Source organism: Nannobrachium achirus (assembly GCF_963921795.1).
Source record: "Nannobrachium achirus genome assembly, chromosome: 22".
Taxonomy (NCBI): Eukaryota; Metazoa; Chordata; class Actinopteri; order Myctophiformes; family Myctophidae; genus Nannobrachium; species Nannobrachium achirus.
The window spans coordinates 1672571-1694064 of NC_137829.1; the positions used below are offsets into that span (position 1 = coordinate 1672571).

General features: G+C 44.0%; 1 protein-coding gene across 1 annotated transcript in view; it reads left to right on the top strand.

Annotated features, from left to right (window-relative positions):
• LOC308308144 (low-density lipoprotein receptor-related protein 1B-like) overlaps positions 1–21494 on the top strand; it is a gene marked incomplete at both ends in the record, with an annotated part of 592679 nt that overhangs the window by 379731 nt on the left and 191454 nt on the right. The window contains 6 exon segments of the mRNA XM_080753509.1: positions 1874–2003; positions 4433–4559; positions 9103–9186; positions 9188–9255; positions 13074–13198; positions 16516–16887. Of these exon segments, the coding sequence (XP_080609635.1) occupies positions 1874–2003; positions 4433–4559; positions 9103–9186; positions 9188–9255; positions 13074–13198; positions 16516–16887 (906 nt within the window).

Consider the following 21494-nt stretch of genomic DNA (forward strand, 5'->3'; position numbering starts at 1 on the left):
TGTTGTTTTGGCTCTAATGTGGTCGTGGAGACGTACAGTAATGGTCATTGGTGGAAAGTACTATTTACTCACTACGGTGCTTAATATTGACGTACTTCTACTTTACTTGGGTGTTATTCTCTTTCTCTCTCTGTCTCTCTCTGTCTCTCTCTCTCTCTCTCTCTCTCTCTCTCTCGCACTTTTTACTCCAGTACAAATCTTTGACAGCTTTATTTTCTATTTACTTTGCAGATTTAGATTATTGCAAAACTTGCATTAACCAATGAACACATAAGGTGCCCAGGATTATTCAACACTGAATCGGCAGGTGCCCATGGCAACCCGCCATTTTACCTACCTTTGAGGTCCTCCTGGCAAAAAAGTAATCAGAGTAAATGTAATCCAAGTATGTCCTGTTTATCCGCGATGATATTCTTTTTCAGTCAGGACCGTTTTTAAACAATCGCGGGCCACAGTGCTTTTGTAACGGCCGGTAGAAAAGGCGGCGTTTTGAACATGAAGTTGATTTAAAAGCTAAAGTAGGAGAAAAATGCACTTTTTTTTCTATTATTTTTATCCCACGATTTTGCAACCCATTTTCACCCAGTGCCAATTGCCTATGTAATCTTGGGCTCTGCTCTCCCTCTGCCACGCCTGGGGAGACAACGGACTGACTTCATGCTTCCTTCAATGCATGAGTAGTCCAAGTTGTTTCTTTTCACCTGACAGGGGGGATTTTCCCCAGGATGGATGTAGCGCGTGGAAGGAACACGTTATTCCAACCAGTTCCTTTCCCCTCCATCAAGCGCCCCGGCTGGCCAGGGGGAGGCAGTATAGAGACCAGGATTACTGCATGTTTTTGTGAGGGTATCAACCCTAGGAGACACGGGGAGAACATGCAAACTCCACACAGAAAGGCCCTTTCGCCAACCCCACCTAGGGTGTGGGCGCTGATGACGCAGAGGGAGAAACACGCCCCCCAGCACCCACAGCGTCCCCCGGCGGGAATCGAACCCAGGACCTTCTAGCTGTGAGGCGAAGCGCTAACCACTGTGCCACCGTGTCCCCCCCAAAAAAATGCAATTTTGTGCGGCAACGTAACATGCATGTCTATCAGGGAGACAGCACTTCCCGGTCACGTGATCTCGCGCTGCATTTCGGGAGTGTTTTTCGTCACCGCGGTAGCCTGGTAGAATACAGGAAAGGTCGACCTAAAACAAACTCGTTTCCCAACAGGTCTGTGGCCTTAAGCTAAATGCAGAATAGACCGAAATCTAATCTTTGTTTCTGGGGGTCCCTGGAACAAAATATTTTGCGATAGGGGTCCATCCGTTGAGACAAAATATTTTGAGATGGGGGTCCGTGGCCAAAAACACATTTTGGGGGTCCTTAACCACTGATAGGCACATTCTAAAAATATCTTCTAAATCCTAACAGTTTTCCTGAAAAAAAATTATGTTGCTATCATTGTTTCCCAAACTTTGTCATGTCAAGGACCCCCAGCATGATATGTATTTGGCCACGGACCCCCATCGCAAAATATGTTGTTCCAGGGACCCCCAAAAGCAAAGATTTGATTTTGGTCTATTCTGCATCTAGCTTAAGGCCACAGACCCGTTGGGAAACGAGTTTGGGTCGACTTGGGTTTTAGGTCGAACTTTCCTGCTACCGCCTGGTACAGTAGATACAGTACGGTATAGTTTACTGTACAGCGCGTCAACGGGCACACAGACATCAAAGAGTTTGGCGTGTTGACACGTTGTGACTTCCTATATGAGTTAAGATAGGACACAATATTGGACTCTCACGTGGGAGACCAGATAGAGTTTGAATCCCGGGCGTTAGTTACACTGTGATTACAAATCGTAAAGGCGTATTTTCTTCTGAACAACAGGGAACCTGTACTGGACCGACCACGGCTTCAACCTGATCGAGATCTCCCGTCTGAACGGAGCCTACCGGTCGGTGGTGATCTCTGAAGGACTGGACCAGCCCCGGGCCATCACCGTCCACCCCCAGAAAGGGTACGTCAATGGGGTGCATGTCATTTAAAGAAATATTTCATATCAAAATGTTCATTTCAATTTCAATTTTGTTTTACAATTATTGTAAAAAAGCAGATCTTTTCTTGACCACAAGGTTATGAAATTTAGATAGCATTTTATTTAAACAGATGCTTTACCTTTGTATCCTATAGTTATTTGTTATTGTTAGTAGAGTAGTAGACTGATCCTAGGCTCAGGTTGGTGTGCGCTGTGATGTATGTTAACACTTATGTTGCAATGATTTTTTCTCTTCAATGTCTCGCGTTGCCATGGTTACCATAGACTTCCATGTAATTGTGCAAGTGTGTAAAAAGTGCACGCCCATGCCTAGATGATGCACCACGTGTGTAGATGCTGTTCACAGCTTTCAAACAAAAAAATCTGCTTGGAAATCCGTTCAGGCATTCATGATTTATCAGCCATTATGTTTTCTTCAGATGTAAACAAACATGGCTGCCATGTTTGAAAGAATGGGTTGGTATGGGGGTTAAACATGCAATTTCGCGATCGCGATCATGCCTAATACATTTCTGGAGGTCCAAAAAAAATTTTTGAAAAAAAAAAATTTGAAAAAAGATTTTCTTTTTTTTTTCAAAAACGGCCCAAACTCGGGAAACTCGGGGTTGGCACAGCACTAGTACCAATACAAACTCGGGAAACTCGGGGTTGGCACCATATGTGTTAACCTTGCTTATTGTATGTGTAAGTCACTCTGATGAGAGCGTCTGCAACATTTCTGTTCTTGGCACGGAAGTGCAACAACAAGGGCTGCACATGGAGTTGGGAGTGTTGCAGCGTGCTCCTCCGCTCAGCGCTCCCCACTCCACGCTGCGATCAGTAGTTCCTCCATTGGTTTTTGGGACAATGGTTTTTGACGAGGAGCTTATTGTGGGACGAACAGGGCCTGGTTTTACACAGCGGGAGGCCAAAGCTCCTACCACAAAAACTCATATAAAGGTGTTGATGGGAGGCCTGCTGTGCACATTGTGAAATAGACCAGCTAATGGCCGCGGACAAAAGCCAACATGACAAGCATCTCATCAAGCTCGGTGTCCCTGCTCTGTGCCCGTGTCCCGCTGTTTGAGCCCTCAGTTAATGGTCCCGTAATGGAGGCATTATTATGAACATAGTTATTATCTGATTATTCAATGGCGTCTTATCGCTTTATGTCAGTTCCAGTGGCGCTCTAAGTGGTGCGGGCGGTCCAGAGACAACTCAGGGTTCCTTGAAACAGGGTTTCAAATGGACCCCTTAGAGAGCTGTATAGGCTAACTCTGAGAGTGGACATATGGAACCAAATGGACCCGGCTGTGATGGGTCGTTGGTTCCGTTTGTACAGTCAGAGTTATGGGGATCCTTAAATTAAAAGGTTTGAGAACCTATTAGTCACAAGTCAGGGGTCCAAAATTCACAAGCTCAACCTCCCATGAAAGATGTATGGATTTTATACCGGAAGTGTTTTCGTGTCAGTGGTTTTCAATCAGTGGTCCAGGGACCACCAGTGGTCCTTGAGGAGGTTCCAGGTGGTCCCAGCTGAATGATGGAGAGTTGGTGTTCAAATGGACCCTTATAGATCTTTTAGAAAATGTAAACGAATTGTTATTGTGATCAACATTATCTCTGCTATGGTACCACGTCAATACAGCATGGAATTGTGGACAAAATCTTATCCAACGATGACAAAATCTTCTACGTTTTGGGTCTAAGAGGTACATCTCATCAAATTGTGGCGCATGCAGAATAAATAATGGACCTTGATATGAAAAGGATTGAAAACCACTGTCTGTTGTAAGTTATTATGATTTGGTTTGCTGTTTATACGGTAGTTCAGATCTTTACATTTTATATGCATACTTTTATATTTTACATTTTGGGCATTGACCCCAAAATGTTGCCCTTATCCAGAGTGACGATGCATGAAGGATAGAGTTCAATTCCACAACAACAGACAAATAGAAAAACTGTGTTCAGAATCCTGCCATCTATTCCAGCTCGAATACAGACGATCCACAAGCTCACAGCAATGCAAGGCAATGCGAGGCACCGTGAGCTTGTGCATCTGCTATTTCCGGCTTAAGATTGGTGGTCCATTGTGGCAAGAGCAGGGAGATCAAGTAGTTTATTACCTGCGCCAACAGAGCGTGCAAGTACTGCGATCGGTGCTGTCTGTATCCGGCAGAGAGTACCAAGGCAGACAGCACAAAGGCAGGGCCTTTAGCCAACGTAGGGAGCAGCATTCTTGGTGTTGTTACATTCCCACTTACCCAGCACCGATCACATTACTTGCACGCTCTGCAAGTTGGCACCTCGACAGAGTGCAGTCTAGTTCTTTATTTTTACATTTCCTATGCTAAAAATAATGACGTTTATGCATTTTTTTCTCGTCCTCCTCCATTTTTCCCGGCCAGCTACCTCTTCTGGACTGAATGGGGCCAGAACCCCTGCATTGGCCGCTCCCGACTGGACGGCTCGGACCAGGTCACGCTGGTCAACTCGGGCATCGCGTGGCCGAATGGCATCTCCATAGACTATGAGGTACAAACATTTACTTTTGGGACTTTAAGTAAAAGAATATTTTGATTAATTTAATTTTTTAAATTTTTAATGAAAAACAACAATACAGCAGAGTACCAAAAGGCCATACAGGGACAACAAAGACATGAAAACAATAATACATAAATACACACATACATGTATAATATCTATCTACTATTACATTTTTCTTAGAGCCGCATCCCACTTCCAAGCCCATACACGCCCATTTCGCCTCCACTTCAACTCATAGCTAGCTCAGATGTCGGTAGAATGCACGGAACAGCCGTCCGCTGATTCGCTAGAGAGCAAGAGAGAGAGAGAGAGAGAGAGAGAGAGAGAGAGAGTCTCAGGTTACAAGAGGGAAGGGGGGGGGGGGGGTCAGCTGCACAGGGGGAGAGAGAGAGTTTTCCTACCTGTTTGCTGACAGATTATATTCCATTGGCCATTATAATATGGAACAAAATAATCCTTTAGGGGTCCATTTGGTTCCAGCCCAGCTGAATAAATCCCAGGTAAAAAACTAAAAAGATCCATATAAATCCTTCTCTGCCATTATAACTGTAATAGGCTGACAGTTTGAGAGAGCATCTATATATATGATCACGTGGCACACGGAGTTCCTAACCGGAAGTGCGTCCGGCGGTCAAATATGTCAGCGGCCCGAAGGGCCGCGACCCTCTAGTACATCTACATTTAAGTACATTTTGATGCCAACACTTTCATACATTTTGAATTCTGAACTTTTACTTGTAAGGGCACGGTCACACCAAAGTCTGCCAGCTGATAAGCGGATTCTGCCCATGCATTTCAATGGGAATGGAGTGGATTTTTTTGAGAAATCTGCCATTTGCGGATTTCTCCAAAAAACGCTTATCAGCTGGCAACCATACTTTGGTGTGACTGTGCCCTAATGGAGTATTTCTATATTGAATTATTGATACTTTCACAAAAATCGACTTTCCACCGCTGCCCGTTTCCATTCCTCAGTCTCTCTCTCTCTCTCTCTCTCTCTCTCTCTCTCTCTCTCTCTATCTCTCTCTCTCTCTCTCTCTCTCTCTCTCTCTCTCTCTCTCTCTCTGCATATATAGCCGGGCAGATAACAGAAATAATCGTTCACTTGCGGATACAAGCACCAAAATTGGCACACATACTCCTTAGGGATTGCTCTTTTCATAAAACCATCTGGCCAAATCAAATTTCAAGATGGCGGCCATTTTTCAAGATGGCCGCCATAAAATACCATAGACCTGTCCTATTTGAATGATCTTGGTGTCAAATCATACATTTTTCACTATGTAGAATCCAGATTTGGACCCATGGACTTACTCACTGGCTTCCTTGTACCATATATCAGTCCCGGAATCCTAATATTCTGCTAAATTAGAGGTTTGTGTTATGTCTGACTCGGATAAAATGGGTGGTAGTGTATATCTTAGTATTGTTAGAGGTTTATAGTGTGTGTGTGTGTGTGTGTGTGTGTGTGTGTGTGTGTGTGTGTGTGTGTGTGTGTGTGTGTGTGTGTGTGTGTGTGTGTGTGTGTGTGTGTGTGTGTGGGGGGGGGGGGGGGGGGGGGTGTAATGTAGTAATGTAGTAACTCAACAGAGCGGATTTCAATGCACAGCGGCTGATGCGGCTAAAATGCATGGTAGATATAATAGCGCCGTGGGATCACTCTTTGTCTAGTCTCTATTCTTCGACCTTTTCGACTTGGGTAACCCTGCCAGGAGTACAGGAGTACAAGACTCCTGCCGACATAGCTCTGGGGGTCATGGAGACACGCAAACTGCCTCACCACGATAAGGTGATGATCCCGTCGAGGCAGGAGGTAGTTTTTTTTTGTCTTTTCTTTTTTTTTTTCTTTTTCTAGGGCCTAGGCAGTATAGTACAATAGTATAGTAGGCCTATACTACAACGCTTCTAAACCTCGCACCTGCAGCTGCACAGTGCCGTGCAGGTCAGACCAAAGTGGTAGCATTTGCATCGACTGCAGCATTCCAACTTGCATCCACACTTAGTCAGCTGCTGGCAACTCTCTGCAATGGGTGGGAGCTCAGTCCAATCAATCTGCCACAGATCTCCTTTCTTGGTCCAGCCCCAGTTGTCAGGAGTCTGCATTTCTGTTTGACATACTGTTGACTGACTCCAGATGCAGGCCGCTTGATAGGAAGCGCGCTTCACATGTTGCTTCAGTGCTGCTTGCGTTGGAGGAATGGCTTTGTATGGCCTCTGCTTCCGAGCAAACAAGTCCAACCTCGCATCATTGACACCTTCAGCTGTGCTGGATCGGTCGTACATCATGACCACAAACTTCTCCAAGGTTTTCAGGTCTTCATCATCCACTACAGGTGGGTAATGGCTGAGTTTGCTGAAGACACCAGAAGCCTCATCACAAACATTCCAGGTTTGCCACGCAGACTTCTTCCCCTTTACGCGGAATGCTGAAACAACATTGCAGCCAGTGAAGGCATGGAAGAAGAGCATCCCTTTGCTCTTTTCTGCAAGAGTGCAACACAGGTCATGAACAGAATCCACTTTAAGTTCTGTCTTTGGCCAAAGGCAACCCACTGCCCAGCCCTGAGGCTCATAGGGCAGGAGTCTATGTCCTGTTTCTGTGAGGCTGCTTGATGTACATTAAGTACCCCTAGTGGACATGATAATAGTTTGTCACAGGGACATACCCCAATCCAGCCTTTGATGCTGAGGTCATAGATTCAAGATGTATGACAAGGTCCATATATGGAGTTCCCTGATGTCTTCAATATTAAGCCCATATCTAACAGGACTTCATATGGGAATGCCCATATATGGAGGACACATTGGCCACATACCACACTAACAGAATCCATATGGCCAAGACAGATGGCCAAGACAGCCCATATCTGTGTGACTGGTTCTACAGACAGGGATCTCCATGTATGGGCATAAAAGGGTATGTTGTCAGTTGTCATGGACATCATAGTACTTTCACATAACAAATAACTGAGTAAGCATGTTTGGGCTCTCACAGCATATCTCCATATACAGTACATGGACCTCCATATATGGGTACCAGGGGGTCTCCATATATGGGTAAACAGCCGTTTGGATGGCCCCCTGTAGTAACGCTGAGGACACCTGGGGGTCCCGGACCCTGTGGAAGACCCCTGGTATTAGCTACAGAGCCCAGGTACAGGTACAAAAGCTTTTATGCTTCAAGTATGATGTAATTGTTCTGGAGCAGGAGCAGAGCAAGGACTGTACTGAGATAGGCTCAGGGGTCATTCCGGGGGTCCCAGGTGAGGAGAGACCCCCACCAAAAGTCATAAAGGTTATTCTGGCTGCTTCAAAAGTGCAATATATGAACTTAGAATGTTTTAAAACCTTCAAAACAACTCTAATATTATGAGAATTGGACATTAACTGGCTGACATACTGTTCTGCGAGGTCCTAACATAGATGACCCCCCAGAAAGGGGGCTGGGGTCAGGAAAATCTGACACCCATCATTTTCTGACAGTTTGGTCCCTATAAATGCCAAAGCAGTAAAAAAATACATTTTAGCAAAGAAATCCTTAGAAGTACACTTCTTATCACACTAGGTAGTAACTCCGAGGACCCCCAGGGGTCCCGAAGCCCCTGTGGAAGACCCCTGGTATTTGTTACTACTTTTTTTTTGTTTTCAGAAAAAAAGTTTATGCTTCAATTATGATCTAATATGACATTGTTCTGGAGCAGGAGCAGAGCGAGTACTGAGATAGGCTCAGGGGTCCATCTGGGGGGGTCCCAGGTGAGGAAAGACCCCAACCAAAAGTCAGAAAGCTTATTCTGGCTGCTTCAAAAAGTGTAATAAATGAACTCAGAATGTTTTAAAACCTACAAAACAACCCTAATATTAAGAAAATTGGACATTAACTGGCTGGCGTACTGTTCTGGCATGCAGGTCCCAAACTAGATGACCCCCAGAAAGGGGGTGGGGGTCCGGAAAAGTTGACACCCATCATTTTCTCATAGTTTGGACTCTATAGAACCAGGATCTGCAAAAAGATCAATTTTAGCACAAAAATCCTACGGGAGCTGTTTTTTGGACGCATCGCACCACACTATTAGCAGAATATTAAGATTCCGGGACTGATATATGGTACAAGGAAGCCATTGAGTAAGTCCATGGGTCCAAATTTGGATTCTACATAGTGATAAATGTATGATTTGACACCAAAATTATTCAAATAGGACAAGTCTATGGGATTTTATTGCGGAATGCAGATTACTGTATATTCAATGGCGGCCATCATGAAAATTGGCCGCCATCTTGATTTTTTTTTTGGCCAGATGGTTTTCTGAAAAGAGCAATGCCTAAGGAGTATGTGTGCCAATTTTGGTGCTTGTATCCGCAAGTGAACGATTCACCTGTAATATGCACTTTATCTGCCTCGCTAATAACCCTCCTCTTCATCTCATTCCTTTGTTGGTGGCGGCGAGACGTACCCCCCCCCCCCCCCCAAGAGGAGTGCATTGTGGTTTGGGGGGGGGGCTGATGTGCATTTTTCAAATTACTTTTTGCACAGGAAAATAGATTATACTGGTGTGACGCTCGCACGGACAAGATCGAGAGGATCAACCTTGAGACGGGCGAGAGCCGGGAGATTGTTTCTGTCAGCGGCCAACGTGGATCTGTTCTCCGTGGCCGTGTTCGGCCCGTACATCTACTGGTCTGACAGGTAATACATTATTTCCTTAAATGCGTACACGTGCACGCGCACGCACCCACACACACACACACACACACACACAACACACACACACACACACACACACACACACACACACACACACACACGCTCGTTGGCCCACAAAGTCTGCTTGTGCTAACCTGGCATTAACCCAAGGTTGCCTACAGAGTACAGAGTCCCTTAAGAGATTTTTTTTTAAAAACTCCATAATGAGGGGCGCCACCTATTTATGTAAATACCTCGTGTGGAACCTCAAGGTCATCCACTGAGGGCGTATTCCTTAACTCACTTATAGTCCTGGGGTCTTCAACGATGTTTTTTTCAGCTGAGAGAGAGAGTGAGATGAAGCAGGACCCCCCACTCCCCACTACATACAGACAGGGTTGTAAGGGTTAGGGTTCTTTTCCTGAACATTTCCTGGAAATGCGTTTATTTCAGAGGTTTCTTTCCCTGTTTTGCCTTTCAAAATTTCATGGAGAATGGAGCGTATTTTGGCTGAAACTCGCAAATGTAAAGAAACCACTCCATTCCCATTGAAAAGCAGAATCCACCTTCATAGATAGATTTAAACGTTGAAGTCAGAGAAGGTTATAAAATAGCACAAAAATAGCTGAATGTTCTGATAATCCCCAATGGCAGGAGGTGTGGCACATCTGTATAGGCTGTTATTGGATAAGATTGTGTTGCAGATTTATCATAGATGGCTTCACACTTCACAGTTGTAGTGTTCATGTCCATGTGTGTTTTCTCACATTGACCCATTTAGGCCAAGAATTATTGAATGCTTTAGCTATTGAACAATAGCAGATGAACAAGCTCACAGCGCGGCACCGAGTGCCGTGCTGCGAGCTTGTAGATCTGCTATTTTTGAAAAATCGTGAAAATTAGAATTTTGACACGATTCTATGTCTTTTGAGTCCTTCCTAAGGTTTTTGGAAAACCCTATGTTTCTATGTCAGCAATCTGGCCAGCAATCGTCAAAGAAAAAGGTCCTTTTCACTTAACACATCTGGTGCCAACCCCGAGTTTCCCGAGTTTGTATTGATACCAACGCTGTGCCAACCCCGAGTTTCCCGAGTTTGGGCCGTTTTTGAAAAAAAAAAAAAAAAAAAAAAAAAAAAATCAAAATTTTTTTTTTCAACATTTTTTTTTGGACCTCCAGAAATGTATTAGGCATGATCGCGATCGCGAAATTGCATGTTTAACCCCCCATACCAACCCATTCTTTCAAACATGGCAGCCATGTTTGTTTACATCTGAAGAAAACATAATGGCCCATAAATCATGAATGCCTGAACGGATTTCCAAGCGGATTTTTTTGTTTGAAAGCTGTGAACAGCATCTACACACGTGATGCATCATCTAGGCATGGGCGTGCACTTTTTACACAATTGCACAATTACATGGAAGTCTATGGTAACCATGGCAACGCGAGACATTGAAGAGAAAAAATCATTGCAACATAAGTGTTAACTGGAGCTCAGTTAGTCTATGTCAGTGGTTCTCAAACTTTTTCATGTGAAGGACCCCCAAAATTATATTTATTTGGCCACGGACCCCCATCTCAAAATATTTAGTTCCAGGGACCCCCCAGAAGCAAAATTTGAGATACAAACGTTCGCTTTAAAAATACATATGTTCAAAGATTTGCACACATTTTCACAACTTTTCAAAAATAGCAGATCTACAAGCTTGCAGCCGCGCTGTGAGCTTGTATATCTGCTATTTTTCACTGGTTAAAGCATTCAATAATTCTAGGCCTAAAACCACTTAAACCCTCAATACTTATTAACTCATAGGAGGTCCACGTCTGTAGCTACTGTACAAGGCTACCGCGGTGAAGAAAAACACTCCATTTCCTGAAATGCAACAGGGTATCACGTGACCGGGAAGTCCTGTCTCCTCATCCACAGCAATGTTACGCTGCTGCACTAAAGTGCATCTTTCTCCTAATCTAACTGTTAAATCACCTTCATGTTTAAAACACAGCCTTTTCTACCGGCCGTTACAAAAGCAATGAGGCCCGCGATTTGTTAGATTTCTGTCCTGAGTGAAAGAAAATACTATCGAGATACATAAACAGGACATACTCGGATTACATTTACTCTGATACATTTTTTGCTAGCTCTTCAAAACAAGCAAAAATGGTGGGTTTCCGTGGCAACTGCCGAATAAATGTGGAATAATCCTGGGCAGCCGGTGTGTTTAAACACGACCTTTGGCTCACTTCTTGGTCTGGTTCCATCCGCCTTGCACCAAATATTCTATTACTCAGAAAATAGCCGATCATCAAACTCGTCAGAATAAGAATAAGCTAGAATTGAATTAGTAGCTCTGAAGACCCCCTGTTGAAGACCCCTGACTCAGTCCACTCCAGTGATCCTCGCTTCTTTTCAGATAGCCTCAAAGTTTTTTTTATTTATTTTTTCAAGTCGATAAACTTTCCTCTATCGCTCTGAGCCAAGCTGAAGGTTCAATAGTTTAAGAACCTGGAATAGCCTTTGGGATTATGAGTTCACAACTTCAGATCTCCTCCTCCGCTCTCTCTCTCTCTCTCTCTTTCTCTCTCTCTCTCCTCGGCAGTGGTCAAGTACTGTACTTAAGTACAGTTTTGAGGTACTTTACTGGAGTATTTCCAGTTTTCAGTACATTTACTTCTACTCCACTCCACTACACCTCAGAGGCAAATATTGGACTTTTACTCCACTGCGATAATTTGAAAACTCTAGTTTTCAAATTATTGTTTGAAAACCAAACCCAAATGCATTTGGGTCCCCATCCGGAATCAATGGGGGTACATTTTATTGTAATCAAATTATTGTTTCAGGAATATGACAGAAAACAAAACAATATTATTGAACTCAAGTCTCCATGGCGTGAGTAATTGATAGAAAAAAAGTCATTTTGGGGGTGAACTCTCTCTCTCTCTCTCTCTCTCTCTCTCTCTCTCTCTCTCTCTCTCTCTCTCTCTCTCCCTCTCTCTCTCTCTCTCTCTCCCTCTCTCTCTCTCTCTCTCTCTCTCTCTCTCTCTCTCTCTCTCTCTCTCTCTCTCTCTCTCTCTCAATTCATTTCAATTCCAAAGCATACATAACACAAATCATAACATTACATATACAGGGATACAACTGAACAATAAACACTGAACAGTAATGACAATACTAATGAAAACAAGTAAAATAACAAACGATGATACAATATAACAGTCATCTGCAACAGTTAGTGATTTTGTTTATCCAGGTGTACTTGGTTCTTCTGTCCACTGTCTGTCCCTCAGTTGATGACAACTCCACACATATGTGAGCGAACACAGCTGAGGGCTAGTCATTGACATTTTTTTCATTTACATTGTTTTATTTCATTTGAAAGCTGGGAATCATAGCTACACAATGATATATTGGTTGTGAAGATTGACCCAACCGTTTTGTAGATATGGCTTATAGAGTTATGCCATGCAGAAATACTAGATCTGAGAAATTCAGCCTTTTAGATGAAATGTAACCTGCAAAATGTTCGGTTTCTCTTCACATTAATTAAAAAAAAGTCTTATTTACATGCAGAGTTAAGCTCTGGCGTTTAAGGGAAATGTAGCCTGATATTTATGAAATGCTTTTGTGGCTTTATCACATTTAAAAAAAAAAAAAAAAAAAAAAAAAAAAGTAATTTCAGTGCTGGTCTAAAGCTGTGCTTTCCGAAATGACTGCCCCTCTGCTATGCTGGGACACATATTGTGCAGCCAAAAAGGTGCTCTCTCTATCTTTATCTCTCTCTCTCTCTCTCTCTCTCTCTCTCTCTCTCTCTGTGTGCAGGGCTCACTCCAACGGTTCCATCCGCCGGGGCCTGAAGACGGACGGCAGTGACGTGGCCACCATGAGGAGCGGCCTGGGGGTCAACCTGAAGGACGTGACCGTCTTCAACCGCGGCCGGGAGAAAGGTTGAGGTTTTCCACTTAATGGTTGCGTTGATCCACCTCCACCTCCATCGTCGGCACCCACCTCGCCATCCATCCATCCCCCCCCGCACCTCGCCATGCTGCAACGCCTGCTCTTAACCCGTTTAGGCCTAGGATTATTGACTGCTTCTATTGAAAAATAGCAGATATACAAGCTCACAACGCGGCACCGAGTGCCGCGCTGCGAGCTTGTAGATCTGCTATTTTTGAAAAATCATGATTTTTCATTGCAAGTCTTTGAATATATCTATTTAAAAGCAAACATTTGTAACTCAAATATTTGCTTCTGGGGGGTCCCTGGAACAACATATTTTGAGATGGCGGTCCGTGGCCAAATACCTGTAATTTTGGGGGATCTTGACGTGAAAAAGTTTGCGAACCACTGATTTAGAGGAAGGATTTAGAAGTCGGGTCAAAGATCGGGTCAAAGATATTCAAAGACTTGCACACATTCTCACGATTTTTCAAAAATAGCAGATCTACAAGCTCGCAGCGCGGCACTCGGTGCCGCGCTGTGAGCTTGTATATCTGCTATTTTTCTAAAGTTAAAGCATACAATAATGGTTAAAGTGGTTAAAATCTAACGCGACTCGGGCGCGTTCCAGGTATTTGAGAGAACACCACTCCAACCCCTGTAGCCTACACTTCATTGAACCCAGGGTTCAATGAAGTGCGTCTCCCAGGGTTCTGTATTTTGACCTCCTTCATTTTTTACTTTTCTTCCCTTCTACAACCAAATATCGTCACATGAAAATTGCTGACCTACAAGGCTGTTAGGCTTTTGTCGGACGGCTATTTCCGCCAAATGTGTTTTTTTCCCCCCAGAATAGCGATCCTGGGCGTTCATGTGGTTAATTAAAGTGCCAGGGAAATGGCATTTTCCCTTTTCCTGAACCAATCAGAAGGTCCCATCCCTTCGGGCCATGGGAATACGTTAGCCAGAGAATGCTATGTTTGTAGCCTGCATCTTATGCAGCTCGAGGGGGAGGGAGAGGGCAGCATGAAGCATGTCTATGTTACTACTGTACAGGGGTGTCACACCACATTCTGGGCCCTGGGTACAAGGATTCACTCACATTTTGTGCTTTAACTAATGAAAAATAGCAGATATACAAGCTGACAGCGCAGGACCAAGTGCCGCGCTGCGAGCTTTTAGATCTGCTATTTTTGAAAAAGCGTGAACATTTTTGCAAGTCTGTGAATATTTCAAATCCTTCTAAGGGTTTTTTTTTTTCATGTCCAAAATGATATGCATTTGGCCACGGACCCCCATCTCAAAATATTTCGTTCCAAGAATCCCCCAGAAGCAAAATTTGTGTTACAAATGTTCGCTTAAGAAATACATATATTCAAAGATTTTTACACATTTTCACGACTTTTCAAAAATAGCACACAGGCTCACAGCACGGCACTCGCTGTGAGCTTGTATATCTGCTAAACAGCAGATCTACAAGCACACAATGCCTTGCATCGCGAGGCGTTGTGTGATTGTAGATCGGCTGTTTTCACTAGTTTTGTGCGACAGTCTTGTATGATGAAGCAGGGCTTTGCTTCACCAAAAGACGTACACATTTGAAACTTGGAGATACAAGGTTTCTGCCCGACAGTGACAATATTTTAGTGATTATGTTGCGAGGAAAACGTTGAGATAACAGCCATTTTGGTTAGAACTGACTGAAAATAACTTTGTACTTCAAGTTTAAAATGATACTAAATATTTTTTTAAATTCTAAATAATATCAAATTATCTCGCGGCACCCCTGGACTGCCGTCACGGCACCCCAGGGTGCACTTTGAAAACCCCTGCTTTAGACTGATGCTATACTGTAGGTTTAGCATGAACAGGGGCATAGTTCTGCCGATTTTAAAATGACTCCAATAGGGAAGTAAAACTTCCTATGATTGGCCGCTAGTTGCGCTGTTTTCCCCCCCGGCCGATCATAAAAAGAATTGTGCTCCATTGGATCCCATTCATTTTCCCCTTTCGTTTTCTAACCTTAATTAACATTTTCATGAATACTGTATGGTTCCTATCGCTAGTTAAAAAATGGCTTTCAATCACCATCATATTCGTTTTGTCGAAATGTGGTCCAATTTATTTAAAAATAAATGATAAAGTTGCGGGGGGGCATGGCCAACTAAACTGATACCAGCCGGCTGTGTTGTTCTTCGTGTGCTGTATTTCGGGAGGCTCCGACCACATTCTCCCATGTATCCCTGCGGTTGCACGTGACCGTTGGCAGCCAATAGCATCTCTGATGCCTTTACAATTCTATGATGGCGACACCCATTCAAAGGGGTAGAAAGGGCCATTTGCGCTGCACAGAAACCAATGGCTTCGCATCGTCCATATTTTTCTACAGTCTATGAGCATGAAGGGTGTCCACCGCGTCTCTGGCCTGGTTTAGGCTGGTCCGGTGCATCTCAGGAGCGGGACTGGAATATGTGGAAGGAAGGTACAGGAGCAAACACAGACTATGCAAGCCTTTTTTTCATTATTTACAGGGTGCAACGTTTCGAAGTAAATACATCTTGTCTATGACCTGACGAAGAAGTATTGACATCGAAACGTTGTCACTCCTGCCTGCACCCTGTAAATAATTAAAAAAGGCTTAAATATTCTGTGTTTGCTCCAGTGCTATACTGTAGTGTTGGTTCTTGGTTTACTCCTGATACTAGTTTTCGGAGGCATTTTATTTATATGTTTATTTGGATGGGGCAGCGCCTATTTAAGAACCACACACAAAACCACCACACATAAAATGCTGTGCAAATACACAGGAATTACTTTAACAAGAATGCTAATTTCCATCCGTTGTCCCCATACAGAAAACAAGCAATGTTATTAAAGGAGCTATAATCAACTTTTTCTTGAAAACGGATGCTAAAATAAAAATAATGTTTCGATTTTTTTTTTTTACTATGTTTTTTATATGTGTTTCTATTCAAAAATGACCACAAAAAGCGTAAAATAATGATAAAATAATCCTTTTGGCCATTGTCAGACTGACACTTTGTTTACATTCTAGTCTATAGACTAGGATGTAAACAAAGTGTCAGCCCTACAATGAAAAAAGTTGACTATAGCTCCTTTAAAGTAAAGAGCACATATAAATGTTTCTAACATGGTACAAACAAAAGGGAAAAAAACAACAGTAAAAAGGGCCTAGTTTTGATGAAATTGAAAATACAAGACACTCAAGAAAACCAAACTACACTCTGCATTCTATTCTGTATGCGTGTTTACCTGCTAAATGTCTAATTAATCGGTCCATTTTTATTCACTGCCTCCACACCAGGCACCAATCCCTGCGCCCGGAGCAACGGCGGCTGCCAGCAGCTGTGCTTCCACCTGGGCAGCGGGCGCAGGACGTGCTCCTGCGCCCACGGGCACCTGGCAGAGGACGGCTTCGCCTGCCAGCGCTACGACGGCTACCTGCTCTACTCGGAGCGCAGCATCCTGAAGAGCATCCACCTGTCGGACGAGAGCGACCTCAACGCGCCCGTCCAGCCCTTCGAGAGGCCCGCCTTCTTCCGGAACGTCATCGCGCTGGCCTTCGACTACAGCCAGGGGACGGCGGGCACCAACCGCGTGTTCTTCAGTGACGTGCACTTCGGGAACATCCAGATGATCAACGACGACTGGACGGAGCGATCGGTCATAGCGGAGAGTAGGTTTGAGGTCCCTTTCGCCTTGTGTTGCGTCTGTTTGTTATCGGCGGGTTTCAGTAGCCTGGCGTGGCCAGGCTGATATCCCTGCATAGATAGATTAGATTAGTCTGGAATCTCTGTATGGATCCCCAATTGGGGAGCGCTGCTTTCAGTTCATTCAACCTCCTCTCTGTGTTGGCTGGTGACTGTGAAGAGACGCTCCATATACTTCACCCCCGCAACGGCATTGCACATGAGAACAGCTGATATACAAGCTCACATCTCGTTGCAGATGCGACTGTTGTGAGCTTGGAGGTCTGCTGTTCTCGGCCATTCTCTGCACGCGACACTGTCGTGGGAAGGAGTGCAATGACGACTGACAAGTGTTTTTTTATTTATTTATTATTATTTATTTATTGCAATTTGGCAGATTTGTCTGGTTTTCAGGCTAAGATTTCAGATGCAATTTCATCTTATTTAACCACTTACACCCAATATACTTAGTTGACTGGAATGCCCCAGAGCTCTATACTAGGCCTCTGGTAGCCTCGCGTAGCCAGGCTTACTCATCTGCGAAGAGAAAAGCCTGGTAACAATATCAGGCAGAGACCGTTCAACTTCCGCCGTGAGAATTTCACCAGAAGACTGCAAAGCATGACGTAACGTCGGTTAAACGCAGCACTTCGGCCACTTCTGCTAGAACCAACCGGAAGTCATATTGTGGCCAGGGTGGGCCTCTGGTGTTACCGCTCTATAGTAAATAACATAGATTTTCAGTTCATTTTTCAGTGGAACATTGAGCTTGTAGATCAGCAATTTTTTGCTATTTGTATGACCTTATCTGACTTTGAAGTTTAAATCTAAGGTGGATTCTGCTTTTCAATGGAAATGGAGTGGTTTCTTGCCATTTGCGGGTTTCTGCAAAAATACGCTCCATTCTCCATAAAAGGCAAAACAGGGAAAAGAAACCTGTGGAAAAAGAATGCATTTGCAGGACATTTTCAGGATGAGAGCAGTATAGCCTGAAGACTTGACATCAGTTATTTTCACCAAATGTTTCCTCCCCAGAATAGGGATGATGCTAGCATGTGGTTCATTGTTTTTATGAAAAACAAACACGCACGCACGGAGTTAAATCAATGTAAGAGTTGTATAGTAGAAGCTTTTAGCAAGGCTTTGACAAAATACATCTGCATGGCTCTAAATTACGTTCCTGCATGACGTTTTGAATCTTTTTCACACATGGAAACCAGTTACTGTATAAGCTCTCAAATTGAATGCTACCACATGCTGCATGGTTAGCAAAAAGGCCCAGGATGGGATGAATGCAAAAGTGTCCATTGGACTTTCAGCTTAATTAGCATTTGATCTTGATCCGTTTTTTGAGCGGTGGTAAACCGCTCCATAGAGTGGCTGTGCGTGTGTCTGTACCACTTTTCCTCAGCGTTTTGCCATAGCAATGTGTTTTCCTCAGCGTTTTGCCATAGCAATATGTGTCTGTGTGTAGCCATATTACATCACCAATTACATTCTAGACATATCTGTAGCCACTTTTCCTCAGCGTTTTGCCATAGCAATGTGTTTTCCTCAGCGTTTTGTCATAGCAATATGTGTGTGTGTGTGTGTGTGTGTGTGTGTGTAGCCATATTACATCACCAATTACATCCTAGACCTATATCCTAGTCTTTTTCCTCAGCGTTTTGCCATAGCAATGTGTGTGTGTGTAGCCTGTATTACATCACCAATTACCAATTGAAGACATTATGCAAGCACGACCGCCGCTCACTTCACATTGGGTGTGTTTTCTTTTTTTACAAACATCCCAAATAGAAAAGTGAAGCGATGCCGTTTTCACGGTGAACTCGCTGCGTATTTATTTTTACAAATAGCGTGAGCTGTCTTTTCCTGCGTCACATCGGTCTCAGAATGGATCAAGCGCAGCACAAAGAGAAAGAATAATACCTTATTGGTGAGAGAAGGCATTTCTGGCTGACTGACAGACAGCGGGTGCAGATGGTGTGGGAGGAGCGACGTGGCTCTCTATTCCTTGTCTAAAGCCCAGTCAATCCTGCCTTGATAAGCCTGAGTGGAGTCAGATGAGCAGCCAAAGCCTCTATTCTGCAGCACTAGCATCCTCTCCTCCTCCTCCTCCTCCTCCTCCTCCTCCTCCTCCTCCTCCTCCTCCTCCTCCTCCTCCTCCTCCTCCTCCTCCTCCACAGCCCCGTGAAGTCAGGCCCAGGGGCGTCAGTTCAGCAAAAGCTAAGGTATGGCAACATGATACCATTCATGTTGCCATACCTTAGTACAGCGTTTCTCAAACTTTAAAATGTGAAGGTTTCCCCTTAACTCTGACAGCATACAAATGGAACCAAATGGACCCGTAAGGGTCCATTTGGTTCCATTTTTATGCTGTCAGAGTTACAGACTTGTATGTGTCAATAAAGGAACCCACAGAGTCCCTGGAATCCACTTTGAGAACCACTGCCTTAGTATAATATAATATATTATTAATATATTAGTATAATATAATAGTATTATTGTACCGCAGGCGCAAGCAAACTGCCACACTTGAGAAAATGTGCCGCTAATTAACAATAACACATATGCACCTATGCTGACCTACTACTGAACTGGGTAATAAACCATTTGTCAAGATAGGGGGGATACAATAGTGTTGTGGAAGATAGTCATATCATATATAGAGACATTTGTGAATTTATTTTAAGAAGTACACTTGTCGTCCCGTCCCCCCCCCCCCCCCCCCCCCCTGGAGCCAAAGTATGGCAGCTTCCATACCTTCGAAGAGAAGCAACCCACACTCACTCTTTCATTAAGAGTCTTTTTTTAATAATAGAACAGCAGCAGCAGTAGTCAGGAATCAACAGACGTGTTTTGGCTCTTAGGCTCGTACAGGCTCTATAGTTCTTTGAAGCTTCCATACCTTGCCATACCCAACTGACGGCTCTGCTCCACAGCCCTGTGAAAGCCAGGCCTCCTCTCCTCCTCCGAGAGCAGAGCTCAGCACCGCCACATACCACTCCCTCTCGCTCTCTCTGCCCCCCCCCCATCCCCATCCCCATCCCTCATGCTGGCATAGCAGCGGGGGGGGTCACTGATGTACCAGTCCTTGTTGGTGACAGAGAGAGAGAGAGAGAGAGAGAGAGAGAGAGAGAGAGAGAGAGAGAGAGAGAGACTGAGCTTTCTATTAACTCGGACCAGGAACTATCGTCCTCTAGGAATGAATATGAACGACGCGGAATTCTTAGAAACCTCCGTTGGAATTTTCCCGTGAGTGCCACTTAATGTCCATCCAATCCAGTCCACTTACTGTACCTTTTATAATGTGCAGTTGCCAAGTGTGAGATAGCTGAGAATGGAAAATATCAAGTGGTTCATTTTCTTTCTACAGTTCCAGCCCCTGTAATGCATGTACAGTATGTTGCTCTCAACGCATAAGGATATATATATACTTTTTATACGTTTCACAACTTGTGAAATGGGAACATTCTGCGTAATGACTTGAGCACTTTCTACTTTTGGTACTTTAAGTACATTAACAGTTCTACTGCCAGATTTATTATTTATTTATTGGGGCTGGTTCAAGCAAAAAGCAGCTTACCTTTGCGATGTTATAGAAAAAGATCTATTGAATATTTCCAAACGATTTTTTTTATTTTTATTGGACCTATTATATGTGTACTTTAGCCAAGCCGAGGGCAGCCTTATTTATGCAAAGAATGAATGTGAATTCTGCCGCTCCGTTTGCCGTCCATTCAGAGCATAGAAATGCATTTCTAGATCAGATCCACAGAAAACAGCTAGGAAGTGATTTGGGACTCCATTATTGTTTAAGTGTGGTGGAAATTTTAGAGCAGCGTTATGGGAGATGTTTTTACTGAACGGTGGCGCGACCAGTTATCAGCTTACAGTCATCAAAAGTAAGTAAATGAACGAGTGTTCGTATTGGCAACGAGCTAGGGTCAACATTGGGGCGAACGGGAACGTCCGAAGCAGTAAAAGAGTTAAAAGGCCTACATTTGTTGCCAACACTTTTGTACTTTTACTCAAGTAAATGTTGATTACCGATAGTCTACCTACAGCGGGGGTCTTCCAACGTTTCCAGGCCAAATAGTTGAGAAAGAGATGAAGCAGGGACCCCCATAACCCATAGATACCATATAGTTTCATCGTTTGACGGCACAATCATCAGTGTATTTCGGATTTATCTCTATTTGTGTTTTCAGATATTTAACCACCTGAACCGTCAATATAGTCTGCTCTTCCTCCTCTGTCCAATCGGGTGAGTTAAAGGCAGACCGTCCAATGCATACTCCACTTTTAGAGCCGAATTAATTTTGGTTTGGCTCTGTCCAAACTACAAGAGGTTCGGGGGCGGGTACCGTCATAAATCTTTGCTGTTCGGTGTTCGGGATTTTATGACTCCCGGAACCGAAATAAATTCGGCTCTAAAAGTGGAATTCGCGTCGGCTCTCAGAAAGTAACAACTAGCCTCGCGTCACCAGACTTTCCACCTCGGAGCGACAACTGATTGTAGCAACGTGTGTGTCGGGGCTACCCCCCCCCCCCTTCTCTCTCTCTCTGTCTGCTGTGCAGTTAGATAACTCGC